This window comes from Martes martes (assembly GCF_963455335.1).
Source record: "Martes martes genome assembly, chromosome: 13".
Taxonomy (NCBI): domain Eukaryota; kingdom Metazoa; phylum Chordata; class Mammalia; order Carnivora; family Mustelidae; genus Martes; species Martes martes.
Genome location: NC_137901.1, coordinates 40,401,379 through 40,426,982, shown reverse-complemented (window position 1 = coordinate 40,426,982; position 25,604 = coordinate 40,401,379). Strand labels below are relative to the sequence as shown.

At 39.7% G+C, this 25,604-nt stretch overlaps 1 protein-coding gene across 1 annotated transcript in view; it reads left to right on the top strand.

Moving 5' to 3' along the window:
- Positions 1-25,604, top strand: part of DSG2 (desmoglein 2) — a 60,877-nt gene that overhangs the window by 29,021 nt on the left and 6,252 nt on the right. Inside the window, exons 7-12 of the mRNA XM_080820926.1 lie at positions 589-726; positions 843-1,028; positions 17,594-17,859; positions 18,608-18,750; positions 19,074-19,301; positions 23,571-23,798. Coding sequence (XP_080677052.1) covers positions 589-726; positions 843-1,028; positions 17,594-17,859; positions 18,608-18,750; positions 19,074-19,301; positions 23,571-23,798 — 1,189 coding nt within the window. The remainder of the gene's footprint in view (positions 1-588; positions 727-842; positions 1,029-17,593; positions 17,860-18,607; positions 18,751-19,073; positions 19,302-23,570; positions 23,799-25,604) is intronic.

Below are 25,604 nucleotides of genomic sequence, written 5' to 3'. Positions count from 1 at the left end.
GGCAGCCCCCGCTTTTTCTTACACTCCAGCTACACTGAATGGAGTCATCATGAGGGGACCATGGGGAAGAGAAGGGCTCACTTTGGAGTGGCATGTGAGATACCGTTCTCCAAGACAGGTTCTCTAAGAATCATAGCTCTCAGAAATTCTGGACAAAGTCAACCACATTTTTTCCTCGCCGGCCAAGTTTTCTTGGGGACTAGATTTTCCTTGCTTAAATCTTAGCTAAAAATGAAGAACCAATTCCTGTAGTCATCCCTGCCCCAATCACTTTCTTGTAGAGCAAACTGCATTTTGAATGGCACTTCCTTGCACACAGACTATTTTAAGGAGAGACTCATTTCCTGATAATGTCGCCAATGACACATTTAAGAATTTGACTACCAGCAACTTCTCTAGGCTTTTTCTGGCCTCTAGAAATGCTCTGACGGCAAATAAACAGCATCTTCACATGAATAACAGATCATAAAACATATTTATGAATAAAATATGCTGTGGTTCATTCTCTTGATGATGAAATGAACTAGAAAGACAGATTTGGGAGTGACTCATTTTCACCCCAGATGGATATTTTTCATTGCCTTGCAGGAACACAGCAGCTATACTTTGACGGTAGAAGCAAGAGACGGCAATGGACAAATAACAGATAAACCAGTAAAACAAGCTCAAGTTCAGATTCGTATTTTGGATGTCAATGACAACATACCTATAGTCAAAAATGAAATGGTAACCATTATTTTTATAACAGATGTATTCACTTACTCATATTTTAGTCCTACCTAAAAATATATCATTACATTTATGTTACACTAAAATAAAAACCCTATGTTCGTGTTTTGCAGACTGAATGGGTAGTTGAAGAAAATCAAGCCAATGTAGAAGTGATGCGCATAAAAGTGTTTGATGCAGATGAAATAGGCTCTGATAATTGGTTAGCAAATTTTACATTCGTATCAGGAAATGAAATGGGTTATTTCCACATAGAAACTGACACTCAAACTAATGAAGGAATTGTGACTCTTATTAAGGTAAGTATTTCGTGTTCAAAATTGGAATGGGAAAAGTTGGTGCAGAGGAAGAAATGATTGTATTTTGAGCCTCAAACACTTAAGAGTGCTTTAAATACTCAACCGACACCACAGTTGTTTGAGATTGGAGACCCCCCTATTTGCCAAAGTTCTATAGTTAGTAAATGGTCCCATTACAGTCCAAATTCAGATCAGGGGACTCGAACCCTAATCTGACAACATGTTACAGAATCATTATTGCTCAACACACTTCCCGTCTTGCTTGCAGCCCATGTCTGACTAGAGCATCCTTATCTCATGACCTCTTGCCTCTACTAAGTATCCCCAATTTACTATGTCTTTATTGATCAACTTACTGTAAAGCCAGACCTCACCAATAGAGTGTAAAAACAAAAACTATAATAACTTGACAAAGCTCGAATCCAGTTGTCCTTATGCTTAAATATGCCTAAGAGTCACCTTGTAAATTTACATGCCCCAAATGCAGATTCCTGGGCTGTAATCAAGTCTGATAGGATGGCACTCAAGAACTTGCCTTTATAACAGAAATCCACTTGTGATTCCAATGTTAGTATGAGGGTCACATTTTGAAACCCGGTATTCTAACTTCTTGTGCTTAATTGAATCAGTGAAAGAAAAATAGTCCTATTAAGCATATGGGTCTTATACATTTGAAATTTATTACCCCCACAGAATTTTTTTAAGCAAAAATTATAATTATAGGATAGATTTTTATCTAACATTATAAGTACGAAAGAATATCAGTGTATTTTTAAATGGCTTATGATAGAATCGCCTTATCAGATTTTGAAATAAAATGCAAAGCTATAGACGGGGAGGAGTCAAGATGGCGGAGAAGTAGCAGGCTGAGACGACATCGGGTAGCAGGAGATCAGCTAGATAGCTTATCTAACCATTGTGAACACCTATAAATCCAACGGGAAATCGAAGAGAAGAAGAGCAACAATCCCAGAAACAGAAAATCGATCACTTTCTGAAAGGTAGGACCTGCGGAGAAGTGAATCCAAAGCGACGGGAAGATAGACCCCGGGGGGAGGGGCCGGCACCCGGCAAGCGGCAGAGCGACGGAGCACAAAATCGGGACTTTTAAAAGTCGGCTCCACTGGGAGACATCGCTCCAGAGGCTAAACTGGGGGGAAACCCAGGCGGGGTCAGCATAACCCCAGGACTCGCGGGGTCACAGAAGGACTGGGGATGTCTGAGTGCCGCAGAGCTCGCAGGTATTAGAGCGGGGAAGCCGGCTATAGCGACAAAGCCGAGGAGTGAGCTCTAAGCCCGGGGTTACCTTGTGCCGGTCGCAGGCTGGGTGGGCTCGGAGCGCGGCCGGAGGCCACGGAGACAAAAGCGACCCGGCGCTTTTCTCCAGCTCCAACAATTGACTGCTTTCCTCGAGGCGCGACCGCAAGCCAGGGAGGCGGGGCTATTGGGCGCTTTGCTCTGAGAGTGCACTGAGGAGCGGAACCCCAAGCTCTCGGCTCCTCCGGGCCGAGAGATTGGGAGGCCGCCATCTTCATTCCCGTCCTCCGGAACTCTACGGAAAGCGCTCAGGGAACAAAAGCTCCCGAAAGCGAACCCGAGCGTATTACTTAGCCTGGCCCCTGGCAAGGGCGGTGCAATTCCGCCTGCGGCAAAGACACTTGAGAATCACTACAACAGGCCCCTCCCCCAGAAGATCAACAAGAAACCATCCAAAACCAACTTCAGTCACCAAGAACAGCGGAATTCCACAGCAGGAGAAAGCAAATCCTACCTGGACAAAATGACAAGGCGGAAAAACTCACCTCAAAAAAAAGAACAAGAGGCCGTACCGAAGGCTGGAGACCTAATCAATACAGACATAGGTAGCATGACAGATCTAGAGTTCAGAATGACAATTCTCAAGGTTCTAGCCGGGCTCGAAAAAGGCATAGAAGATATTAGAGAAACCCTCTCCGGAGAGATAAAAGCCCTTTCTGGAGAAATAAAAGAACTAAAATCTAACCAAGTTGAAATCAAAAAAGCTATTCATGAGGTGCAATCAAAAATGGAAGCTCTCACTGCCAGGATAAATGGGGCAGAAGAAAGAATTAGTGACATAGAAGACCAAATGACAGAGAATAAAGAAGCTGAGCAAAAGAGAGACAAACAACTATTGGAACACGAGGAGAGGATTCGAGAGATAAGTGACACCATAAGACGACACAACATTAGAATAATTGGGATTCCAGAAGAAGAAGAAAGAGAGAGGGGAGCAGAAGGTATATTGGAGACAATTATTGGAGAGAATTTCCCTAATATGGCAAAGGGAACAAACATCAAAATCCAGGAGATGCTAAGAACGCCCCTCAAAATCAATAAAAATAGGTCCACACCTCGTCACCTGATAGTAAAATTTACAAGTCTTAGCGACAAAGAGAAAATCCTGAAAGCAGCCCGGGAAAAGAAGTCTGTAACATACAAGGGTAAAAACATTAGATTGGCAGCGGACCTATCCACAGAGACCTGGCAGGCCAGAAAGAACTGGCATGATATATTCAGAGCACTAAACGAGAAAAACATGCAGCCAAGAATACTATATCCGGCTAGGCTATCATTGAAAATAGAAGGAGAGATAAAGAGCTTCCAGGACAAACAAAAGCTGAAAGAATTTGCAAACACCAAACCAGCTCTACAGGAAATATTGAAAGGGGTCCTCTAAGCAAAGAGAGACCCTAAAAGTAGTAGATCAGAAAGAAACAGAAACAATATACAGTAACAATCATCTTACAGGCAATACAATGGCACTAAATTCATATCTCTCAATAGTTATCCTGAATGTTAATGGGCTAAATGCCCCAATCAAAAGACACAGGGTATCAGAATGGATAAAAAAACAAAACCCATCCATATGCTGCCTACAAGAAACTCATTTTAGACCTGAAGACACCTCCAGATTTAAAGTGAGGGGGTGGAAAACAACGTACCATGCTAATGGACATCAGAAGAAAGCTGGGGTGGCAATCCTTATATCAGATCAATTAGATTTTAAGCCAAAGACTATAATAAGAGATGAGGAAGGACACTATATCATACTCAAAGGGTCTGTCCAACAAGAAGATCTAACAATCATAAATATCTATGCCCCTAACATGGGAGCAGCCAACTATATAAACCAATTAATAACAAAATCAAAGAAATACATCAACAGTAATACAATAATAGCAGGGGACTTTAACACTCCCCTCACTGAAATGGACAGATCATCTAAGCAAAAGATCAACAAGGAAATAAAGGCCTTAAATGACACACTGGACCAGATGGACATCACAGATATATTCAGAACATTCCATCCCAAAGCAACAGAATATACATTCTTCTCTAGTGCACATGGAACATTCTCCAGAATAGACCACATCCTGGGTCATAAATCAGGTCTCAATCGGTACCAAAAGATCGAGATCATTCCCTGCATATTTACAGACCACAATGCTCTGAAGCTCGAACTCAATCACAAGAGGAAATTTGGAAAGAACGCAAATACATGGAGACTAAACAGCATCCTTCTAAAAAATGAATGGGTCAACCAGGAAATTAAAGAAGAATTGAAAAAATTCATAGAAACAAATGATAATGAAAACACAACAGTTCAAAATCTGTGGGACACAACAAAGGCAGTCCTGAGAGGAAAATATATAGCAGTGCAAGCCTTTCTCAAGAAACAAGAAAGGTCTCAAATACACAACCTAACCCTACACCTAAAGGAGCTGGAGAGAGAACAACAAAGAAAGCCGAAACCCAGCAGGAGAAGAGAAATCATAAAGATCAGAGCAGAAATCAATGAAATAGAAACTAAAAAAACAATAGAACAAATCAACAAAACTAGGAGCTGGTTCTTTGAAAGAATTAATAAGATTGATAAGCCCCTGGCCAGACTTATCAAAAAGAAAAGAGAAAGGACGCAAATAAATAAAATCATGAATGAAAGAGGAGAGATCACAACCAACACCAAAGAAATACAAACAATTATAAGAACATACTACGAGCAACTCTATGGCAACAAATTTGACAACCTGGAAGAAATGGATACATTTCTAGAGATGTATAAACTACCACAACTGAACCAGGAAGAAATAGATAACCTGAACAGACCCATAACCAGTAAGGAGATTGAAACAGTCATCAAAAATCTCCAAACAAACAAAAGTCCAGGACCAGACGGCTTCCCAGGGGAATTCTACCAAACATTTAAAGAAGAATTAATTCCTATTCTCCTGAAACTGTTCCAAAAAATAGAAATGGAAGGAAAACTTCCAAACTCATTCTATGAGGCCAGCATCACCTTGATCCCAAAACCAGACAAGGATCCCACCAAAAAAGAGAATTACAGACCAATATCCTTGATGAACACAGATGCGAAAATTCTCACCAAAATACTGGCCAATAGGATCCAACAGTACATTAAAAGGATTATTCACCACGACCAAGTGGGATTTATTCCAGGGCTGCAAGGTTGGTTCAACATCCGCAAATCCATCAATGTGATACAATACATTAATAAAAGAAAGAGTAAGAACCATATGATACTCTCAATAGATGCTGAAAAAGCATTTGACAAAGTGCAGCATCCCTTCCTGATTAAAACTCTTCAAAGTGTAGGGATAGAAGGCACATACCTCAGTATTATCAAAGCCATCTATGAAAAACCCACCGCAAATATCATTCTCAATGGAGAAAAACTGAAAGCTTTTCCGCTAAGGTCAGGAACACGGCAGGGATGTCCGTTATCACCACTGCTGTTCAACATAGTACTAGAAGTCCTAGCCTCAGCAATCAGACAACAAAAAGAAATTAAAGGCATCCAAATCAGCAAAGAAGAAGTCAAACTATCACTCTTTGCAGATGATATGATACTATATGTGGAAAACCCAAAAGGCTCCACTCCAAAACTGCTAGAACTTATACAGGAATTCAGTAAAGTGTCAGGATATAAAGTCAATGCACAGAAATCAGTCGCATTTCTTTACACTAACAACAAGACAGAAGAAAGAGAAATTGAGGAGTCAGTCCCATTTACAATCGTACCCAAAACCATAAGATACCTAGGAATAAATCTAACCAAAGAGGCAAAGAATCTATACTCAGAAAACTATAAAGTACTCATGAAAGAAATTGAGGAAGACACAAAGAAATGGAAAAATATTCCATGCTCATGGATTGGAAGAACAAATATTGTGAAAATGTCTATTTTACCTAAAGCAATCTACACATTTAATGCAATCCCTATCAAAATCCCATCCATTTTTTTTAAAGAAATAGAACAAATAATCCTAAAATTTATATGGAACCAGAAAAGACCTCGAATAGCCAAAGGAATATTGAAAAAGAAAGCCAAAGTCGATGGTATCACAATTCCAGACTTCAAGCTCTATTACAAAGCTGTCATCATCAAGACAGTATGGTACTGGCACAAAAACAGACATATAGACCAATGGAACAGAATAGAGAGCCCAGAAATAGACCCTCAACTCTATGGTCAACTAATCTTCGACAAAGCAGGAAAGAATATCCAATGGAAAAAAGACAGCCTCTTCAACAAATGGTGCTGGGAAAATTGGACAGCCACATGCAGAAAAAAGAAATTGGACTATTTCCTTACACCACACACGAAAATAGACTCAAAGTGGATGAAGGACCTCAATGTGCGAAAGGAATCTATCAAAATCCTTGAGGAGAATGCAGGCAGCAACCTCTTTGACCTCCACCGCAGCAACTTCTTCCTAGGAACATCGCCAAAGGCAACAGAAGCAAGGGCAAAAATGAACTATTGGGATTTCATCAAGATCAAAAGCTTTTGCACAGCAAAGGAAACAGTTAACAAAACCAAAAGACAACTGACAGAATGGGAGAAGATATTTGCAAACGACATATCAGATAAAGGGCTCGTATCCAAAATCTATAAAGAGCTTATCAAACTCAATACCCAAAGAACAAATAATCCAGTCAAGAAATGGGCAGAGGACATGAACAGACATTTCTGCAAGGAAGACATCCAGATGGCCAACAGACACATGAAAAAATGCTCCACATCACTCGGCATCAGGGAAATACAAATCAAAACCACAATGAGATACCACCTCACACCAGTCAGAATGGCTAAAATTAACAAGTCAAGAAATGACAGATGCTGGCGAGGATGCGGAGAGAGGGGAACCCTCCTACACTGTTGGTGGGAATGCAAGCTGGTGCAACCACTCTGGAAAACAGTGTGGAGGTTCCTCAAAAAACTGAAAATAGAGCTACCCTACGACCCAGCAATTGCACTCCTGGGTATATATCCTAAAGATACAAACGTGGTGCTCCGAAGGGGCACGTGCACCCGAATGTTTATAGCAGCAATGTCCACAATAGCCAAACTGTGGAAAGCGCCTAGATGTCCATCAACAGATGAATGGATAAAGAAGATGTGGTATATATACACAATGGAATACTATGCAGCCATCAAAAGACATGAAATCTTGCCATTTGCGACGATGTGGATGGAACTAGAGGGTATCATGCTTAGCGAAATAAGTCAATCGGAGAAATATAACTATCATATGATCTCTTTGATATGAGGAAGTGGAGATGCAAGGTGGGGGGGTTTGGGGGGAGGTAGGAAAAGAAAAAATGAAAAGATGGGATTGGGAGGGAGACAAACCATAAAAGACTCAATCTCAAGAAACAGACTGAGGGTTGCGGGGGGGAAGGGGGATGGGAGAGGGTGGTGGGGAAATGGACATTGGGGAGGGTATGTGCTATGATGAGTGCTGTGAAATGTGTAAACCAGACGATTCACAGACCTGTACCCCTGGGGATAAAAATACATTATATGTTTATTAAAATAAAAAAATTAAAAAAAAAAAATGCAAAGCTATAGCTTCTAAAATACTATTCCATTAATCACACACAGACAAAAGTTGATTCCCAAAGTTTCTAAACTTTTACAAAAACTTAATCTATGAAAGAGTAGGTAAAGTCTAACCATAGGAAGAGGAATAATGGTAATATAAATATATAACAGAATAGAGAAATATTCACTTGAATTTTCATGGTAATAATTATGTGTACCATTTATTAATAAGCTATTATATGCACTTACTTAGACTACCACTTTGTAAAGCAAAGGAAAATAGAATAAGATTACCTCATGTTTAAAGGGAAGACACATTTTATGATTACGTAAGAAGTGGATAATAGCATCAGATTGATGCCATTCAAATAGATTTGCCTACTTACAAAGAAGTAAGTAATCCTCTTAGTCATAGAATGTGAGTATAACCTTGCTAGATGCCTAAGACAAAAAGCCAATAACACATAAGGAGAAAGTCAGTGATGAATGATAGAAGTTCTAGAAGTACTCTCACTCTACCATGGTAACACAAAAAGGGATGCTATGCCAAAGGGGGCATAGCAAAAAATAGTACAATTAGTATTAAAGTGACCACAGCAGACTGAGAAAATTATAAATTTTCTGTCTCAATTATATGAAGAATTGCTTCCAAATTTTAAGAGCAATAATCAGATTCCATTCAAAGGAAGTTAGACAAAGAAGATATATAGTTAGCAAATATGCAAATAAAGGATACTCAATATCATTAGTCATTAGGGCAGATGTAAATTAAAGCTACAAGAGATAGCACAATGCCTCTACTTGAGTGGCTATAATCAAAAAGACTGACAACACCAGGCATCGGCAACATTATATAGAAACTGGAACTCCTATCTCTTGCTGGTGAAAACGTAAAGTGATACAGCTAGTTTGACAGTTTTTTTCAAATGTTAAACACCAAGGAGTTGGTGACCCAAAGATTTAGTCCTAGGTATCCACCCACGAAAAATAAAAACATATATTGTAATAACTTGTACGATGTCAGTAGTAACCACTTATCAAGGTGAACATTGCATAGTGTGTAGAATTGTCAAATCCCTACATTGTACACTTAAGACTAATAAAACATTTGCATGTCCAGAAAGAAGTATATCTATACAAAAACTTCTATGCAACTTACAAGCAGCTTTTATTCATAATAGTCAAAAACTGGTAACAATAAAATGCCCTTCAGCTGATGAACAGATAAAATGCAGTATATCCGCATAGTGGAATATTCTTGATTAATGAAAGGGAATGGAGTCCTCATACTTGCTACTACATAGATGAATCTCAAAACCATGCTTTGTAGAAGAAGCCAGACACAAAATACTACACATTGTATGATTTTTTCTGTGTGAAATTTCTAGAAAAGCAAAACAGTGGATATAAACACTAGTTGCTCAGGGCTGGGGCTGTGAGTGATGACTGACTACAGACAGGCAAAAAGGAATTTCTTGGAGGTGATGAACATGTTCTAAACCTGGATGGTGGTGACATTTGCAAAACTGTATATTGCTAAAAATCATCATGTTGTACATTTATAATGGGTGGATTTTATCCTATGTAAATTATACCTCAATAAAGCTGTTCTCAATAAAGGAGAACAAATACTTTATTTTAAAAAAATATTTTATTTATTCATTTGACAGAGAGAGCACGAGCAGGGGGAGTGGCAGGCAGAGGGAGAAGCAGGCTCCCTGAGGTGGGGCTCCATTCCAGGACCATGACCTGAGCTGAAGGCAGATGTTTAACCAACTGAGCCACCCAGGCACCTTGGGAACAGATACTTTAAACTGTGGAAATACAGATAATAGTCATCACATAAGAAAAAGTCAAAGTTTTGTTAACAAATTAACAAATACATTTAAAATCTTTAATGCTATTAAAAGTAGCAAAAATGGAAATGATAAAATATGTTGACAGTTTTAGAAACAGAGAGGTATTTGTCCTCATTCATTGTTCATGATGCTGAAAATTTTTTACATGCTCTTTGGAGAACTATGGCTATTTATAATATATGGCTATTATATGAAACAGTTTTTATGGCCCTAGTACCTAGCTCATTTTTTAGCATTGCTGTGGCCTTCCATGGTCTTTGAGTACTAATGACACCTGGCTGGAATATTTTCTTTGCATCCAGCATACATCACACAATTAAAACAAGCATGTTAAGTGCAAGGGCAGCTTAAGATAACTCTCACAAGGATCATACAATCATAAAGACTGTATTCTCTCTAGTCGTTTTCCGTTGAGTCCTTGTCTCAGCACTCTAGTGGCTGATTTCAAAAAGAGGGCAGAAGGCGAACCTTAGTACTGCATGCTTAGAACTAATTTCTACTTTTTTCCCATCCGGAATACTGCAAGAATGAGAATGGAAGTTCTATGAGGGCAGGCCTGGTTGTGTTATGCATGCTGCTATATTCCCAGTACCTAGAAAAGGCTTGGACATTGCTGGCCTTGTAAAAGGAGTTTGGAAGCTTTTCCTCCTATTCAGTCTTTAGGAAGAGTGTGAGAATTTTCACAGAAGTTGAAAATCTCATCAAAAGTTACATCTCTGGAGGAGTCAAGATGGAGGAGAAGTAGCAGGCTGAGATGACATCGGGTAGCAGGAGATCAGCTAGATAGCTTATCTAACCATTGTAAACACCTACAAATCAAAGAGAAGAAGAGCAACAATTCTAGAAACAGAAAATCGATCACTTTCTGAAAGGTAGGACCTGCGGAGAAGTGAATCCAAAGCGACGGGAAGACAGACCGTGGTGGGAGGAGCCGGCTCCCAGCAAGCGGCGGAGCAATGGAACACAAAATCGGGAATTTTAAAAGTCTGCTCCATGGAGGGACATCGCTCCAGAGGCTAAACCGGGGGGAAACTCAGGTGGGGTCAGCGTAACTCCAGGTCCCGCGGGGTCACAGAAGGACCGGGGGTGTCTTGAGTGCCACAGAACTCACAGGTATTAGAGCGGGGAAGCCGGCTACCTCAACAAAGCCGAGGAGTGAGCTCTCAGCCCGGGGTTACCTTGTGCCAGTCACAGGCTGGGTGGGCTCGGAGCGCAGCCGGAGGCCACGGAGACGAAAGCGACCCGGCGCTTTTCTCCAGCTCCAGCAATTGACTGCTTTCCTCAAGGCTCGACCACAGGCCAGGGAGGCGGGGCGGTTGGGCACTTTTCTTTGAGGGTGCACTGAGGAGCGGAACCCCGAGCTCTTGGCTCCTCTGGGCCAGAGATTGGGAGGCCGCCATCTTCATTCCCATCCTCCAGAACTCTACAGAAAGCGCTCAGGGAACAAAAGCTCCCGAAAGCAAACCCGAGCGGATTACTTAGCCCGGCCCCTGGCAAGGGCGGTGCAATTCCGCCTGCGGCAAAGACACTTGAGAATCACTACAACAGGCCCCTTCCCCAGAAAATCAACAAGAAACCCAGCCAAGACCAACTTCACTCACCAAGAACAGCGGAATTCTAGAGGAGGAGAAAGCAGATCTTATCTGGACAAAATGACAAGGCGGAAAAAACTCACCACAAAAAAAAGAACAAGAGGCAGTACTGAAGGCTGGGGACCTAATCAATACGGACATTGGTAACATGACAGATCTAGAGTTCAGAATGACAATTCTCAAGGTTCTAGCCGGGCTCGAAAAAGGCATAGAAGATATTAGAGAAACCCTCTCCGGAGAGATAAAAGCCCTTTCTGGAGAAATAAAAGAACTAAAATCTAACCAAGTTGAAATCAAAAAAGCTATTCATGAGGTGCAATCAAAAATGGAAGCTCTTACTGCTAGGATAAATGAGGCAGAAGAAAGAATTAGTGACATAGAAGACCAAATGACAGAGAATAAAGAAGCTGAGCAAAAGAGAGACAAACAAATACTGGACCACGAGGAGAGAATTCGAGAGATAAGCGACACCATAAGACTACACAACATTAGAATAATTGGGATTCCAGAAGAAGAAGAAAGAGAGAGGGGAGCAGAAAGTATATTGGAGATAATTATTGGAGAGAATTTCCCTAATATGGCAAAGGGAACAAACATCAAAATCCAGGAGATGCTAAGAACGCCCCTCAAAATCAATAAAAATAGGTCCACACCTCGTCACCTGATAGTAAAATTTACAAGTCTTAGCGACAAAGAGAAAATCCTGAAAGCAGCCCGGGAAAAGAAGTCTGTAACATACAAGGGTAAAAACGTTAGATTGGCAGCAGACCTATCCACAGAGACCTGGCAGGCCAGAAAGAACTAGCATGATATATTCAGAGCACTAAATGAGAAAAACATGCAGCCAAGAATACTATATCCGGCTAGGCTATCATTGAAAATAGAAGGAGAGATAAAGAGCTTCCAGGACAAACAAAAACTGAAAGAATTTGCAAACACCAAACCAGCTCTACAGGAAATATTGAAAGGGGTCCTCTAAGCAAAGAGAGACCCTCAAAGTAGTAGATCAGAAAGAAACAGAGACAATATACAGTAACAGTCACCTTATAGGCAATACAATGGCAATAAATTCATATCTCTCAATACTTACCCTGAATGTTAATGGGCTAAATGCCCCAATCAAAAGACACAGGGTATCAGAATGGATAAAAAAACAAAACCCATCCATATGCTGCCTACAAGAAACTCATTTTAGACCCGAAGACACCTCCAGATTTAAAGTGAGGGGGTGGAAAACAATGTACCATACTAATGGACATCAGAAGAAAGCTGGGGTGGCAATCCTTATATCAGATCCATTAGATTTTAAGCCAAAGACTATAATAAGAGAGGAGGAAGGACACTATATCATACTCAAAGGATCTGTCCAACAAGAAGACCTAACAATCTTAAATATCTATGCCCCTAACGTGGGAGCAGCCAACTATACAAACCAATTAATAACAAAATCAAAGAAATACATCGACAGTAATACAATAATAGCAGGGGACTTTAACACTCCCCTCACTGAAATGGACAGATCATCCAAGCAAAAGATCAACAAGGAAATAAAGGCCTTAAATGACACACTGGACCAGATGGACATCACAGATATATTCAGAACATTCCATCCCAAAGCAACAGAATATACATTCTTCCCTAGTGCACATGGAACATTCTCCAGAATAGACCACATCCTGGGTCATAAATCAGGTCTCAACTGGTATCAAAAGATTGGGATCATTCCCTGCATATTTACAGACCACAATGCTCTGAAGCTAGAACTCAGTCACAAGAGGAAATTTGGAAAGAACGCAAATACATGGAGACTAAACAGCATCCTTCTAAAAAATGAATGGGTCAACCAGGAAATTAAAGAAGAATTGAAAAAATTCATGGAAACAAATGATAATGAAAACACAACGGTTCAAAATCTGTGGGACACAACAAAGGCAGTCCTGAGAGGAAAATATATAGCGGTGCAAGCCTTTCTCAAGAAACAAGAAAGGTCTCAAATACACAACCTAACCCTACACCTAAAGGAGCTGGAGAGAGAACAACAAAGAAAGCCTAAACCCAGCAGGAGAAGAGAAATCATAAAGATCAGAGTAGAAATCAGTGAAATAGAAACTAAAAAAACAATAGAACAAATCAACGAAACTAGGAGCTGGTTCTTTGAAAGAATTAATAAGATTGACAAACCCCTGGGCAGACTTATCAAAAAGAAAAGAGAAAGGACGCAAATAAATAAAATCATGAATGAAAGAGGAGAGATCACAACCAACACCAAAGAAATACAAACAATTATAAGAAGATAATACGAGCAACTCTACGCCAACAAATTTGACAACCTGGAAGAAATGGATACATTTCTAGAGACATATAAACTACCACAACTGAACCAGGAAGAAATAGAAAACCTGAACAGACCCATAAACCAGTAAGGAGATTGAAACAGTCATCAATGATCTCCAAAGAAACAAATGTCCAGGACCAGACGGCTTCCCAGGGGAATTCTACCAAACATTTAAAGAAGAATTATTTCCTATTCTCCTGAAACTGTTCCAAAAAATAGAAATGGAAGGAAAACTTCCAAACTCATTTTATGAGGCCAGCATCACCTTGATCCCAAAACCAGACAAGGATCCCACCAAAAAAGAGAATTACAGACCAATATCCTTGATGAACACAGATGCGAAAATTCTCACCAAAATACTAGCCAGTAGGATCCAACAGTACATTAAAAGGATTATTCACCACGACCAAGTGGGATTTATTCCAGGGCTGCAAGGTTGGTTCAACATCCGCAAATTCATCAATGTGATACAATACATTAATAAAAGAAAGAATAAGAATCGTATGATACTCTCAATAGATGCTGAAAAAGCATTTGACAAAGTGCAGCATCCCTTCCTGATTAAAACTCTTCAAAGTGTAGGGATAGAAGGCACATACCTCAATATTATCAAAGCCATCTATGGAAAACCCACCGCAAATATCATTCTCAATGGAGAAAAACAAAGCTTTTACGCTAAGGTCAGGAACACGGCAGGGATGTCTGTTATCACCACTGCTGTTCAACATAGTACTAGAAGTCCTAGCCTCAGCAATCAGACAACAAAAAGAAATTAAAGGCACCCAAATCAGCAAAGAAGAAGTCAAACTATCACTCTTTGCAGATGATATGATACTATATGTGGAAAACCCAAAAGGCTCCACTCCAAAACTGCTAGAACTTGTACAGGAATTCAGTAAAGTGTCAGGATATAAAGTCAATGCACAGAAATCAGTTGCATTTCTTTACACTAACAACAAGACAGAAGAAAGAGAAATTGAGGAGTCAGTCCCATTTACAATCGTACCCAAAACCATAAGATACCTAGGAATGAATCTAACCAAAGAGGCAAAGAATCTATACTCAAAAAACTATAAAGTACTCATGAAAGAAATTGAGGAAGACACAAAGAAATGGAAAAATATTCCATGCTCATGGATTGGAAGAACAAATATTGTGAAAATGTCTATTCTACCTAAAGCAATCTACACATTTAATGCAATCCCTATCAAAATCCCATCCACTTTTTTTTTTAAGAAATAGAACAAATAATCCTAAAATTTATATGGAACCAGAAAAGACCTCGAAAAGCCAAAGGAATATTGAAAAAGAAAGCCAAAGTCGGTGGCATCACAATTCCAGACTTCAAACTCTATTACAGAGCTGTCATCATCAAGACAGTATGGTACTGGCACAAAAACAGACATATAGATCAATGGAACAGAATAGAGAGCCCAGAAATAGACCCTCAACTCTATGGTCAACTAATCTTCGACAAAGCAGGAAGGAATGTCCAATGGAAAAAAGACAGCCTCTTCAACAAATGGTGCTGGGAAAATTGGACAGCCACATGCAGAAAAATGAAATTGGACTATTTCCTTACACCACACACAAAAATAGACTCAAAATGGATGAAGGACCTCAATGTGAGAAAGGAATCTATCAAAATCCTTGAGGAGAATGCAGGCAGCAACCTCTTTGACCTCAACTGCAGCAACTTCTTCCTAGGAACATCGCCAAAGGCAACAGAAGCAAGGGCAAAAATGAACTATTGGGATTTCATCAAGATCAAAAGCTTTTGCACAGCAAAGGAAACAGTTAACAAAACCAAAAGACAACTGACAGAATGGGAGAAGATATTTGCAAACGACACATCAGATAAAGGGCTAGTATCCAAAATCTATAAAGAGCTTATCAAACTCAACACCCAAAGAACAAATAATCCAATCAAGAAATGGGCAGAGGACATGAACAGACGTTTCTGCAAAGAAGACAACCAGATGGCCAACAGACACATGAAAAAATGCTCCACATCACTCGGCATCAGGGAAATACAAATCAAAACCACAATGAGATACCACCTCACACCAGTCAGAATGGCTAAAATTAACAAGTCAAGAAATGACAGATGCTGGCGAGGATGCGGAGAGAGGGGAACCCTCCTACACTGTTGGTGGGAATGCAAGCTGGTGCAACCACTCTGGAAAACAGTGTGGAGGTTCCTCAAAAAGTTGAAAATAGAACTACCCTATGACCCAGCCATTGCACTACTGGGTATATATCCTAAAGATACAAACGTGGTGCTCCGAAGGGGCACGTGCACCCGAATGTTTATAGCAGCAATGTCCACAATAGCCAAACTGTGGAAAGAACCCAGATGTCCATCAACAGATGAATGGATAAAGAAGATGTGGTATGTATACACAATGGAATACTATGCAGCCATCAAAATAAATGAAATCTTGCCATTTGCGATGACATGGATGGAACTAGAGGGTATTATGCTTAGCGAAATAAGTCATTCGGAGAAAGACAACTATCGTATGATCTCTTTGATATGAGAAAGTGGAGATGCAATGGGGGGGGTTAGGGGGAGGTAGGAAAAGAAAAAATGAAAAGATGGGATTGGGAGGGAGACAAACCAAAGAAGACTCAATCTCAAAGAACAGACTGAGGGTTGCCAGCGGGGAGGGAGGATGGGAGAGGGTGGTGGGGATATGGACATTGGGGAGGGTATGTGCTATGATGAGTGCTGTGAAATGTGTAAACCTGGCGATTCACAGACCTGTACCCCGGGGATAAAAATACATTATATGTTTATTAAAATAAATTTTAAAAAAAAAGAGGGCAGAAGCTGTTATTCATCCAGAACCCTACAGAGAAGAAAATGATTTTGTAATAAGTTGTCAAAAAACAAAGTGAATAGCTTTGCAGTAATTCATGTAAACACATGTAATACATTTAATGTTATACCAAAGAAACAAGCAAAAATGCGCCCCTGTGTCTAAATGGTCAGGACCACTAGAAATAAAAATCAACAAGACCTAAATATACGTTGACTGGGTATTTCTTTTCATAGTGGAATACAGCTCAACAGAGGAAAAGTGATTTGTGTTAAAATGTTCACAGCAGTATTAATTATATTTAAAAATTAGAGATACTCCAAATGCCTAATAATCAAATGGCTCAGTAAACTAAATACATCTAAGTGGTAGAATACTGTAGAAATGTTTATAAAAAGAAAATGGACAAATTGGAACAGAAAATATGTATTCAGTGATCACTGACTATCAAATTATACTTTATAAATTTCACAGTCCACAAAGAATCAATATTTGGATTTGGAAGAAGGTTAATCTTTTATGGCATTAATAGCAAACCAGATAATGATAGACATTATGCTAAAAAGGGTGTGGAGGATAGGTTCTTTGTTTAAATAAATTTGAAAACCCTTGGGCTTAGGCAAGTTCAACCAGGAGGTCTCAGCTTTTTGATATGCTCATGTGCAGTAAGTCTATACCAGGGGGACAGCCAGCTGCCACCACTAGGCATGTGACCTTTTTCACCAGAACAAACCCATAGAACACGTTTTAAGGAATATTATATCACATGTCCATTAACTTTTTTCAATAAAGTAAAAGAAACAGGTTGTTAAATATGTGTGTGTGTCTATATATTTTCAATGATCTGGACTTTAAAAAGATAAATGGGGGATGTGCCCTAAATCATCCTTAACATTGATGAATATCCAAGCTGACAGACTTTTTAATTGCTTGGTATTGTTATGAGTTAGATTACTGAGTACTAATGTATTCCGCATATGTTAAATTGTCATATCTAACATTGAAACTACACATGTGTGTATGTATGCTCTATGAGTGTTGTAATTGTTTTCTCTTTTGAAAGAATTCCTTTTGATTTTGTCTTCCTAGGAAGTAGATTATGAAGAAATAAAGAATCTTGATTTCAGCATTACTGTCACCAACAGAGCAGCTTTTCACAAATCAGTTAAGAATAAATATAAGCCTACATCCGTTCCCTTCAAAGTAAAGGTGAAAAATGTGAAAGAAGGCATTCATTTTAGAAGTAGCACAATCTCCGTTCATGTTAGCGAGAGCATGGATAAATCCAGCCAAGGCCAAATAATTGGAAAATTTCAAGCTTTTGACGAAGACACTGGACAAGTAGCCCATGTAAGGTAAGAGACAGTTATGAATATATTTCTTTATTTTAAATGACTTTAAATGCCTGTCCTCAAAAAATCATAATGAAATTTGAACATTTTCTTCTTTCACTCCCAGTATTACAGCCCCCCAAAGGTCTGGAGATTAAATTATCCAGGGTTGTACCTGCAACTGAGAATCACGGAGAAATTTCCCCCCAGACCACCTTCCCTCCACCAGCTGAGTGTGAGACAGATACTGGGTGTTTCACCTCCAAGTAATTCTGGCTAGAGAAAGCTGAAAAGCAACAAAGAGAAAATTAAGAATGAAATTTACTGTCTTTTTCTGTCTAAACCTGTCTTCTTTCCTGAAAGAAAGTATTAGAGGCAAGAAGGTAGCAAATACATTTCCTCCAGCAGTTGTTGTTGGGTAACTACGTTACTCTCCAGAGGTTTACCCCAAATTTAAGGGAGACTAGACCAAAGGCTGTAGAACAGACTAGAGAGCAACTTGCAAACTTCCTGGGTTTGTAGGCAAAAAGGATCGCCCTTGTGTATGTCTTGGGTACATTACAGAAATATAGAATGTTCCAAATAAGTGTGATATGCTGTAAAGAGAGAAGGCTTTTGGGACAGTTGGAAGAAATTAAAATGATTTCAAACTAATGCCTATAACAAGAACATAGAGAATGAACCAAAAATTAACCTTGAAAGAGTTGTAGATTATTAGAGATTATCAATTTATCCAGAAGTGGGAATTATTTTTATGTTTGTTTTATAACAGATATGCGAAATTGGAAGATATAGACAACTGGATCTCTGTGAATTCTGCTACATCTGAAATTAAACTTGTAAAAATTCCCGATTTTGAATCCAGATATGTCCAAAATGGTACATACACTGCAAAGATTTTGGCAATATCCGAAAGTAAGTTATTACATATGTATTTCTTCTCGTTATGTGTATCTAGGTGTATCTAGGTATTTTTTTAGTATTATTTTGGAACATCCGAGACCTTCATTTTGTTCTTGTAGGGAACTCAGATCTCTCCAATGGACAAACCTTCACATTTCTACTCATTTAGCAGATTAAAAGACATGACCTGATCTGAACCTTGAAACATATCTAGGATGGAAAGCGCTACAGTTTGTTAGTGCCTTCTCCGTACCAAACCGGAAAGAGAATTCAGACTGTGTCTGTTGTCAGCAATAGGGGCAGCATATTCATATTTATTCTTTCTCATTTTTAAGGTTATCCAAGAAAAACCATCACTGGCACCATTGTTATCACAGTGAAGGACATCAATGACAACTGTCCCACACTGGTCAACCCAGTGCAGACTGTCTGTGACAACGTGCCGTACGTGAATGTGACCGCAGAGGACTTGGATGGATCCCAAAACAGTGGGCCTCTCAGTTTCTCTATCATCGACAAACCGGCTGGAATGGCAGAAAAATGGCAAATAGTACACCAAGAAAGTAAGCAAAATCAGTGGACTGTGTATTTAAGTATTGAACCTGAGAGAAATCTAAAATCGTTATAATACTGGCGTGCTTTTTTTTCATAAATTATGTTCTGATACAATTTTATACAAGCTTATAAAATGAGGTTCTGAAGCTCAGGTATAGAGTCTTTCGTCAGCCAATAGTAGATGCCCCATTTGGAGTCACAGAACAGAGAAAGAAGAGAAACAATCTGATGTCTTAAAGATAGCTGGGCATTCTTTAAGTGGCTCCTGATCTAGTTGTTTTGCCTCGTAAGGTGAGGAGTAGCCTGTCTAAGCACAGCAGAATAGATGCCTTCTAAAGTCTTAAGCTCTGATCACAATTCCATTAAAATAATATTTATGAATGACTGAGTCCTAGACACTCTGCTGGCCCTTCATAGGCCTTATCGCATTTAATCCTTTAATCTATAACATGATTCCCTGATTATAGCTGAGGGATCTTGGCTTAACTAGAATTAAGTCGCTGTTCAAAGTCACAAAACTGGTCAGTGATAAACACAGTATGAAGAAGGGCCTGTCTGACCGCCCCATTCCAGGTGACCCTGTGCGTATATCCATGTCTTAGAAATAGCCCCTTTTTGACACAAGCTTCTGGGTGTTCTCCAGGGTGGTTTTGAATACCACGAACTATCCAGGAGACTATTTTGTTTTAAACAATAAGTGTTCGTTTTAGGAAAGTTTCAAAAATAATACCCATGCTTTTCTTAATCAACAAATTTATTGTTATTTTAAGTCTAGCAGAATTTGATCACCATTTTAAGAAGCTTTGATTACAAATTACAGAGTCAACAAACACCTTCAATGTCTCAAACTATGTTTATAAATTTAGCATATTTCATTTTTTGCCTATATATGTCCATGATCTGAATTAACAAATCAGATGCATCGTCTCACTTCCTGTGATCCCTATATTCTAAAATTCCAGTAAATGTAACTTATAAATGCACTGAACCTGAAGTCCTCTTCAGTGGTCCAATACTGAACAAACCAGTGATATTTCAACCAACAGCTACAAGGCCAAATCAGTAACATAATCACACATTTTAAATTAGAGTTACAAAGCTGTCATGTTAATAGGGCTAATTTTCCTAAAAATGATGCAAGTATAAAAGCACAGTAATGATTACAAATAATTCCCATATGATACAAAAATATTAAAACAATGTCTTTAATTTGCTTGAATATCCTATAACTAATTTTTAAATCTTAGGGTTTATGTACTCACTAGCAGAGGATAGTTATGCTCTCAGTTAACTAAAGTTGCCTCCCCTGAGGATGACAGTCACCATCCTGATCAACAGAGGCTACTTAAGATCAAGTTTTCAGCTAGCAGGAGGCCTGGGTGGCAGACGTCCAGATGATTCCTCTTAGGGTAATTAAGTCACAGGCCTCAAAACTTGAAAAGTGGTTGGTCTCCTTGTTCAGTTTCTAATTCTGTACTCACAGAAGCCGGGGACTCCCACCCAGGCTGAATACTTGATTGGAGCTGACCTTTCTTTGTCTAAGATGTGTAAACATGTTTTGCATTGAACTTACTGGGTTTCCAATTCTTACTTATTTTATCTAAGAAACATATGATGTTTGGGAGGTGCCATGCACTGTCCTAAGCACTCTACTAATGTCTGTCACCTTACAACTTTGGCCCTACTGTCATCAACATTTTACAGATGAAGAAACAAGGTCAAAGAGAGTTTTCTTAATATTCTCAAGGTCAGGGGCACCTGAGTGGTGCAGTGGGTTAAGCGTCTGCCTTCAGCTCGGGTCATGATCCCAGGGTCCTGGGACTGAGCCCTGCCTCAGGCTCCCTGCTAAGCAAGGGAGTGGGAGTCTGCTTCTCCCTCTCCCTCTGCTCCTGCTCATGTGCACGCATGCTTGCTCTCTCTCTCACTCTCTCTCTCAAATAAATAAATAGAATCTTTAAAAAAAAAAAATTCTCAAGGTCACAGCTAGTTAAAAGCTGGAACTAGGATTTGAACCCAAACAGTCTGTCTCTGGAGTCTTTCTGGATACATAAATGTATTTTCTATCTGAAGATCAAGATGTTTGAATTTGATGGGTCCTTGAATTTTTTGTAGTCTTAGGAACATGAAGCTCTTAAGGATATGCATGTTGGAGTATTATAAGTGAAAGTCTTATAAAGTATAAAGACTTGTACTTTACATACCTAGACAAATTTAGAGAAGATTCTGTAAACCAATTTTCTTCTCCTTAGTTACATAATAAGGTGATCGGCTAGCTGTCATGATAATAAATAACTCTCATCTATTTTATTTATTTGGGAAAATTTTAAAGCACAGAAAATTCCAGCAACTAATATAGCAGGCATCTATGTACCTACCACCTAAAAGGAATTAACAGTTTCTCATATTTGTAGGAGACCTCTTTTTTTAAATGATAATGGATAAAATTGAAGTCCTCTTTTTGCATTTTCTCCTCTCTCGACTTGCCGCCTTAGAGCCAATCATGAATTTAATTATGTTCTTCCAGGCCATGTTTTTATGGATTTTTTTTTCATGAGTTCTTACTCCTTTAAATGACTAGATGCTTTTCTCCCTTCTCCAAAGCTTTGAGGATGATTTAATACGTATATTCTAGCTATGCAGATCAAATTCCATAAAATTTGGACCTTAAAATGAAAAGAGGCTATTTTTTTAAACTTCCAAAAATAAACAAAACAAACCCCAAACACTTCATTTTTATCTTTGTGTTCATCCAAGTCTACATGTCTTGCATTCATAGAACTCTTTGTGTCATGTTCTTGCCAAAAATATGTAACCTGAATCCAATCATGAGGAAATAATCAGACAAATTCAAACTGCAGAGCCTCCTTTGAAATAGGCGGCCTTCAGAAATGCAAATTGATGGCCAAAAAAAAAAAGGGTGGGACTGACCTAGATCATTCATAGAGATCAGGGTGACAACTAAACGCAATGCATAATTCTTGATTGAATCCAGAATCAAGGGAGGAAAAAAACCAGAAAACTCTAAAGGGCATTATTGCAACGCTGAAAGTTTGACTGTTGGTTATATCAATACTAAATTATCGGAGAGGACTGATGTCCCTTGGTCTTAGAAGGCATATTCTGATACGTGTACCATAATATCTGCAACTTACTTTCAAATAGTTCAGAAAAAAGTGAGTGGGTAGAAAATATTGTTATCAGGGTGCCTGGGTGGCTCAGTTGGTTAAGCGTCTGCCTTCAGCTCAGGTCATGATCTCAGGCTCCTGGGATCAAGCCCCATGTCGGGCTCCCTGCTCAGCGGGAAGCCTGCTTCTCCCTCTCCCTCTGCTCTTCTACCTGCTTGTGTTCTCTCTTGTTCTCTCTCTCTCTCAAATAAATAAATAATATTTTAAAAAAGAAAATATTGTTATCATATGTAAACAAATCATGAAGGGTAGGTTCTAATTCATTGTAATATTCTTACAGTTTTTCTGTAGATGTGAAATTTTTCAAAATTTTGGATATATAGTGATACAGTGTCGGGAACAAAACGGAGGGGACTAGGTGAAATGAGATTGGCCCATCGCTGAAAATTACTAAAGCTGGGGATGGGCTAACTAACGTCTTCTATTATTGTCTGTTTGGAAATTGCCTTAACGAAGTTTTTTTAAGATGGTAAAATAAAGGTCATTTAACAGAAATGTCATTTAACTCCCCACTTGTTTGTTACTGTATCCTTAGTACCTAGAATGGTTTCTAGCATTTGGTAGACATCACACACATCTGTTAAAATTAATCATCATCAAAGAAAGATGCTTCCAGTCGGCGTTGGTGGTATAGTGGTGAGCATAGCTGCCTTCCAAAGAAAGATGCTTCCAGACCCAGTGCTTTGCTATCAGCCTGCCTCCTGGGGGAATCTGGAGTAATTTTAACAAGCCCACAGTGGGGGCACCTGGGTGGCTCCGTGGGTTAAAGCCTCTGCCTTCAGCTCAGGTCATGATCCCAGGGTCCTGGGATCAAGCCCCGCATCAGGCTCTCTGCTCAGTGGGAAGCCTGCTTCCCTCTCTCTCTCTGTCTGCCTCTCTGCCTACTTGTGATCTCTGTCTGTCAAATAAATAAATAAAGTCTTTAAAAAAAAAAAAAAAACCAAGCCCACAGTGTGACTTCAATAGAGAAGCTAAGCAAGAATAAAGCTTCTCACTGGAGCTAAATATTGTCGGCAATTCAAGAATGTTTCCATCCACCCCTCCCTTGGTGATCACGCATTTCTATTTCCATTTGCCCCCCTCCCCTTGTAGGTACAAGTGTGCTTCTGCAACACAAGGAACAAAAGCCTGGAAGACATGAAATTCAGTTTCTGATTTCGGATAGTCAGGGCCTCAGTTGCGCTGAAAAGCAAGTGCTTAAACTCACCATCTGTAAGTGTCTGGAAGGCGGCGGTTGTGTGGAGCGTCTGCATGACTCCTACGTTGGCCTGGGACCCGCAGCCATTGCGCTAATAATTCTCGCCCTTCTGCTCTTGCTACGTAAGTATTTGAAAAGCCGCTCTTTAGCTCAGCTAGTCATTTCAGTGCCCTACCAGTGATTTGTTGCGGTAGCAGTCATTGATTTCGTAACAGTGATGCTTTAACCACACTGGAACCCTTCTGAGGGTGATCAGGGAAACAAGAAGTGACCATTAAAAAATTCGCCAAAGATTATTCTAGCCCTCTTCAGAATTTTGTTTCATAAAAACGAGTTTTTGTTTCATAAAAACATGTCATATCCCGATTTAAATGATCAAGCTTTCTAGACAGCCTCGTTAGTGAGAGCTCGCTCTGTGATGGTGGACGTTGTCTGTCCATGTTCGTCCACACCCAGTGCTCAGAACAGTGCCTTGCCCATAGTAGGCTCTCAGAAAAGATGTGTTGTGTGAATTTGGAAGATGGATAAAGAGTTATTCAATTCTTGCTTTGCACCTTCAACTTGGCGGGGCTCAGCCTCCTCAAACCCTCTTCTTAGCTTGCCCCTTCCCCAGTGCCAACAGTAGCCCCACCTCTGAGTACTTCGGTGCTACCTGACAATGACAACCAGTCCTGCCTTCCCTGCATGGCCTCCGAAGAGCTGCGGTTTCCTTTCTCAAAAGAGCAGAGTACTACAGTGTGGGGTCATGTGGAATCCCACTCCACTTGCCACTGAGCAAGGGGAAGGACCACCTCTGAGACACCCCCAGTGATTTCGGTGATGAAGGAGGAGCTTGTCAAAGCCCGTAATAGATGTGCAATTGCATGCACAGCATTCAACAGTGTGTAGTATACGTTCATATCATCGTCTCTGTTTTACTGGCAAAAATAAAGACGTGTATGGAGAAATGACTTGTCTCAGCTCACCAGGTCTGTAGGTGGTACTGGAGCTGGGACTCTATCTTTTACCCAAAGACTCCTTACATTGCCTTCTCATCTCACACTCCCCAGGGCCCCATGTGGGGCTTGGTGCCTGGTAGACACTTGATAAGCCCTTGTTAAATCTGTTGAGATGGTTGAGTTGCCACTGGTTAATTTCAGTTTTTTACTCACAGTGTAGGTACTCAGAGTGGCTCTATTTGCTGAGCTGTCAGCTTTTTCACACAAAAGGGAGTGTAGGAAGTAGTCAGTTCATCGTTGGAAGCTGGCAAATGGAAGTGGCATAAAAACTAATTTGGGAAGGACTGCCTGCAGGTGTAATTAATTCTTTACTACCTTGATCAGGAAGACAACCTTGGCTTTCACTTCGTCCCTGAGGTAGAATAAAATGTAAGGAGGGAGCTCTGAAATTTCATTGAATTCATGATGAAATGTTATGTATATTTTAAGGGCTTTTAATGGAGAGTCATTTTCGAAAATAATACTCGGGTAATTCAAATGTTAATTTGAACCTGTGTCATGCCTTCTGCTAAATTCTATTCCAGGATGAAGTGGTGAAGTATTTTAGAAGTTCCAGTGTTCTAGAGCATTGGAACATACTAAAATTTCCTACCCCCAGGAGCTTTTGATCTTTTAGAATATGTTTTTGGGGATAGTGAATTTTCTCCTGTTAAAAAAGTGACAAAAAAGAACAATAAAAGATTTAAGTCTCCAAATTGGTCTTGATGATTTGTATGCTATTGAATCCAGCCTTGGTGCTCCATCCAGGAACCACACACAGCCTTTTAGTGATGGACGAGGACTCCCTCATGCTGCGTTTAGGCTTTGATATGATTCACCAAAATAAGCTTGGTGAGGTCAAATCAGAGTGAAGACAAATGCAAAACTAGGGCTGTAAATAAGTGAAGACTGAACTCTAAGAAGCAAGATACAAATTCCAAAATCATGCAA